The sequence below is a fragment of the Lathyrus oleraceus genome, chromosome 1, assembly GCF_024323335.1.
Source record: "Lathyrus oleraceus cultivar Zhongwan6 chromosome 1, CAAS_Psat_ZW6_1.0, whole genome shotgun sequence".
Taxonomy (NCBI): domain Eukaryota; kingdom Viridiplantae; phylum Streptophyta; class Magnoliopsida; order Fabales; family Fabaceae; genus Lathyrus; species Lathyrus oleraceus.
The window spans coordinates 197,787,213-197,793,151 of NC_066579.1; the positions used below are offsets into that span (position 1 = coordinate 197,787,213).

Sequence of the window (5,939 nt, forward strand, 5' to 3'; positions counted from 1 at the left end):
GCTACACACAGGTATCGAACCCACTATTAAGAGGGAGATAACCAACTCCATTCCCGTCAGGCCATAAGCTGCTCACTGGAAAACCAAAGCTCACAAAAACCTAAATACCAACCGTGACCTTCCAAGGGAAAAGAACAAACAAAAAGGCCAACTATGGACCGCATGGATTAAGTTGGCCCAAAGCCCACGAAGCAGTGGCCAAGATACACAAAAAAAGAACAGAACAAGAGCTCAACGGTCACCCTAGCCACATGGCTGTTGGGTGACGGAAACGAAGAGCCTTCTCACAATAATACCAACTGGCGGTATTAATGAGAAGTTGATGTAATAGAAAGCCACACGAGTCCCAATGGCACAGCAAACGAGCAATCAATAAAAGGTTTCAATCATTTCAAATGAAAAAAAAAAAGTAAAATGCAAGGGATAATCACGAGTCCCAAACTATTTTCAGAGAAAACAAACCTTCACAACTTGAGGAGATCCAAAAGTGAATAACCGCGACAACGACGAAGGTCGGCGACGGAAATGAAACCCGACCGGAAAGCAACAAGAAGAACCGTTGACAAAGAGGTCAAATGACGATTGGACGGCGGACGCTTGAACCTTTCACTCTTTCGCCAATCTATTCCCAACGGTGCACTCGAAACACGCCTTCCTTGCCTCTGGTGTGAGCTTCGTCCAACGGCGGTGAAAAAATGGTCTAGGGTTCTTTATACTTTCCTCCTTTTTAATTTTGTTAGAGTTTTCGGTTTTGAAGTTTTTTTTCTCTTCCGCCTCTCCCCTTTTTTCGTCGTTAATTCCTCTGATTCGCTCTCTCCTTTTATGCTCACAAATTAGGGTTTCAATTGGTGTCTTTGGTGTTCCAGAAGAGTAACTCTGCAAAGCACTTTGGATGTTCAGAAATTGGATTGACCTCTTTGATGCTAGGTTCGAAAATGGTAATCTGAACCTTCGTACTTTCTTGCTCTGTTTTGACTTCATGCCAATTTGGGATATTTCTTGAATTTTTACTGCTTGGACTGATCGTACCTTTTTACTGCAGTGAAAAAATGGAGCATTGGTTTGATTTTCTATCCAACTGTGGATATCTGCACTGAATTGCATTGGGATTGGCTTTGATTCCTTATCTGAACTGTTTGCCTTTTGATCATGAACTGAATGCTTGCCTTGAATAATTGCTGCATTACTTGGACTCTGCAGGACACATGCTGATGCAATAGATGGCTCATCTTGGACCAACTCCATGACCATTAGTTCAGCTTGTAGGACACTCATCTTAGGTTTGCTTTCTTTTTGAATGGTTCAATTAGCTAGTTGTTGCATCCAATTTGATTTGTGTCCAATTTTGTGTGCCACTGAATGAATTAACATGCATGGTCCTTTGTGGTTTATTGAACATTTCCTGCAAATGGCTTACTGTCTTGCATTAGGCCTTTTGAGACTTGCTTGATATTCAATGGTTGCTGTATCGAAGGGGCTCATGATGATGGTTATGCGGTCAGGTGCAGGTCTGCAATTCATATGGTGTCTGATGAATTTCAGTTTAGTTCTTCAGCTTGTTAACCCCAATCTTTCTTTTGCAGGGTGATTTTCGGTTATCCAGAAGATATTGCTGCAGGCCTGACGAATGCAGTTTCGGTTTCGGTGCCGTTGCATTCATTTGTGTGGGGTTTAGCTCCATGACCGCAACTTGTTAGATGCATTCATTCGGCAGCCGTAATATGTTTCTGACTCGTCCATCTCGTCTTTCTTGCAGAAAATGGTTCGTAATCATGTCCTCCGGCTCGATGCATATAGCGCTGCACCCTTTACTCCACTTCTTTGTTGCCTACCTTGCTTACGGTCTTGGCATTTAGTGATGATGGCAAGAGTGCAGGCATAGTGCGGCAAGGTAAACAAGGTTGATGGTAGGCTCAAAATTGGTCCTACAATGCTGTATAGTGCTCTTTGACTGGGTTTCCTGTCGGCTGCGAGATGTGGATGATTTGGTAACACTGTTTGCAGCATGGGAGTTCCAAACCTCCTGATGTGGTGAGAGAACCTATGAGCGTACAGTTTCATCCATGTTAGGTCTAAAATAAGGAATATCGTAACCAGTGGGAGGGTCGTAAGCTGAAAAGCCAGGCATATCATGAGAATCTTGCTATTGTGACTGTGCCGGTGCATAGGACGGACTTGTATCACGTATCAATCCAGCATTGGCATAGTTGTCTAGATTCTGAGAGCTTGAGGATTCTTTGTTATCGGGAAATTGTTACTCAGAAGCAACACCAGAGGCTGGAGATTCAGACTCGGAACTTCTAACATGGTCATCACTTAAATTCACCTGCTTGCTCCCAGAAACATTATCGGTGGATGACTCTGAAGCAGGTGCAGTCAAGCTTGTAGTGGATTCTCCATTTGACTTTTCAGTAGCTCCTATTAATTGAAACTGAGGTTGAAGCATCAAAGAATCAAGTTCCGTTGCAACCCCGACGGTACCAAAGGTCAGCCGGCGGCGATCAGTCTCTGGAACACGAATATGCTGTGCTATGATCACATTTTGGTTCTCGTATACATTCAATTGTGAAAGTGTATCCTGAAGTTGTGTTGTATCTGACTCTATAACTTCAGAATTTTCAGCTGGAGCTGAAATTGTGTTTTTGTTTTTTTTTTGGTAAGGAAAAGTTAGGGTGCCATTATATGAATCTTGCCCAGAGCAGAGTACTAGTCTTTAGAATCTGTTACAAAAAAGAGGAAACGGTTGTATAATCTCAAAAGCTAGACTTGCCCACCCTGATGATAAAACATATGTTGTGAAGAACGTAGCCTGTGTTGGAACTGCCTTTGCAAGTTGGGCAGGTAGTTCTGTTATACTTGTAAACACTGAGAGTTAACTAATAACAGACCTGGCAAAAACATTGACAAAAAAAGCATTCCAAATAGTGAAATACAAAACTTTGTAGCATGCACTTCTCTTCCTACAACTACGGGAAATTGGGCCCTCCACTGCTGAAAGCAACATCATCACTGGTCCAACACCAATTAAAAATAAAACCAAAATCACACTTGGCAAGTAACCAGTCACCAGTTGAACCGTAAATTTCTTTTGAAGTATATCTATCCAAAAAGGGAACATTTTCTCAAGCTTGTCTAATTGAGTCAAGCCTTGTGCAAATGTGACAGGGATGAGAAATAGTAACACGAAGGTGAAAGAAGCCACCCATGTAAATATCTTTCGAATCCAAAGTTGTTTGTAAGGCATGCAAAGGTTGGACCAGTAAATATCACGTGGTTCAGGAGCTTGATCTGTGACCCATAACATAGGATTTGATGCTTGAAGATTTCGGGCAGCCATAAGGGCAGCATACCGAGTCTTAAAGAACACGAAGGCGGCTGCACATTCCTTTTTTCTTGCAACTATGTGCACGTCAGTTAAGCCTGTTCTCGAATGTATACTATCCGTTTCATTTGCAATAATCTTAAAACTATTGGTTCCTCCACAAAAGTAACATTGCACAATGCTTGGCTTACAACTGTGTTCAACACCATCACCCAACATCTTACATATATATTCTGCATCATCCTTTATCTTCTCAACAGCACCACACTTATACACTATTTGGTGTGACAAATATGTTGTTGGGTGGTAATATGTGAAAAACTTCTTCACGGCTTCGCAGTATGAATCCTCGGAGGACCAAGGTATTCCTCGGACAAGAATTGTAAACTGACTTGGTTTTGGAGGCAATCCAGTGACATGTCCTAGGCATAAATTAGTAATGCTCTTGTATTCAAAGTAAAGAAATGAGCATGTTGTCAATGATATGATGTATAATGCAAGACAATGAGTCTAAAGCCATTTGGATCCTTCCTGGACATTCTCAATGGTAAAGGCTTCCAGTGACTCAAAAGGTAGGTCTTTGCGTATCCTGTCATGACCATAATAATTCACTGGAAGCACTAAAATTGTGCAGATGATAGCAGCAACAAAAAATACTCGAATACTGCATGCGTAAAGGTGAACAAATTGTCAATGAAGAGAAACTAGGAACACCATGGTTCAAAAATCACAATGTTGAAGGGAGAAATGAAATGGAATGTGGATTGAAATTTGTTTTACAATTGGTTTATTTTATGACTTGAATGCTTGACTTTGAAAAGAACATGACTTGACTGGTAGTATGTGTTAACAAGGCCATGAAATGATGGTATAAGATTAGGATTTGAAAGGGATATTCATGAATCAAGTGGCATGATTGGCAATTGGCTTGTGACACAAGAAGGTTGGTTGTTTGGATGACCAAGACCATATGTGTATTAACAATCACATGAACAACACCATGACTTTGGACCAAGACCAATCCTCATATAAAACCAAAGTAAGGTTAGGCCAAGCATGCTAAACAAAAATAGAAACATAAAAAGTTCAAGACCAAAATCGGGGTATGACAGGAAGTGACATGGATCGAATTGTTTAAACTACAACGCTATTGAAAATCTCAGATATGCATATATAGAATCAAATTAAGATAATAAGAACAAATTTGATCAAAATACTTTTAATCACAGTCACTTGAATGCTACACTAATAGTAAAGTATATTTCCAATGACAAAATGCACAAAAACTCAATAGAGACAAATTATCGAACACCATTTGTGAAATTAATTTAGTTTAGAATTTTGTATGATTTTGTTGATTTTAAATCCAAATACAATCTAATATATTGTGATTAACTCAAAAAAACCTTTTTCAAAAGGTTATCAAAATGTTTAACCAAACATATTGGTCGCATAATCGATGTATTTAATAATTTGCAAATCATAAGTAAGAGAGAGAGAGAGAGAGAGAGAGTACACAAAGATTTGTTTAGGCAGTTCCCTAGTCGGCCTTGCTATGGGTACGTCTTCCCTCAATTTGAACTCAGATTGAGATGATGAAAATTAACCTTACTTTGCAAAATTCGTTTACACGAGATATGTAGCAAGTTAACCCTACAAGCCATATCTTTGATGTCGATTCTAACAATTTATCTTCCCTTGATCTGAGCTTGATCAAGTCACCCAACAATACCAATATTATTCACCGTCTCACACTACTCTTTTTCAATAAACCACAGTTCTTCAAAGATTTCACTCGATCGAATCCAAATTGCTAATTATTATAAACCAAGATTTTCCAAGATGATCCACCGTCTCATGCTACTCCTTTGTAAGAAACCCCAATTCTTCAATGTTTTCGCTTGATCGAATCCAACTTGTGTAATCTTGTCCAAAACCTTAAAATCCCTACTTGATCTTGAAGGAAAATCCCAACTTGGTTTTCTTATTTGAAACCCCAAAGATCCTCAACCCAATTTACAATCCAACGACCAAGATTAGATGTTATCAACACTGATTGTAGATGGCACCAAAAAAATGATTATATGTAGTTTGTTTATGTGTTTACAAAGAACATAGATTGAAGATGAAGAGAACTATTTGATAATCCTAGTTTCGTATCTTGAAAAGATGCATGTATGAAGTATATATATGTGTGCAAGTTGGAGGCAAAAAGAATGCAACAGATTTGAAAAAATCATGATTTTTTGGAAAAATGTGTTGCATGTGTCAACTTATGTAAGTCATGTGTCGACACATTTGATGCATGTATCGACCTGTATAGGTTATGTGTTGACACATGTAGGTCAATTTTAAAGCCTGTTATGTTATGAAGCATGTCTGGATAAGACCAGTTCTAAAGTTGAAGCTCTATGAGTTATACATAGAAAAGAAGTGTTGTTAGAAGTGATTGGAATGATTTTATAGACAACATGTAATACAAGATGCCATGACATTATGTTGAGACATCCTGTCTCTATGAGCTCAAAACAAGAGGCAAAGATGTGGAGCAAGATATCCCACACATTGAGGAAAATATGTGGAGCAAGATGTCCCACATATTGAGGCAAAGATGTGG

At 39.2% G+C, this 5,939-nt stretch overlaps 1 protein-coding gene across 1 annotated transcript; it reads right to left on the reverse strand.

The window, feature by feature from the left end:
- Positions 1-2,690: 2,690 nt before the first annotated feature.
- Positions 2,691-3,947, reverse strand: LOC127115609 (CSC1-like protein RXW8). Its single transcript, XM_051047114.1, has one exon. It carries the CDS (start codon positions 3,539-3,541, stop codon positions 2,873-2,875), a length of 669 nt encoding a protein of 222 aa, XP_050903071.1. The 5' UTR covers positions 3,542-3,947; the 3' UTR covers positions 2,691-2,872.
- Between the last annotated feature and the right edge of the window lie 1,992 nt (positions 3,948-5,939).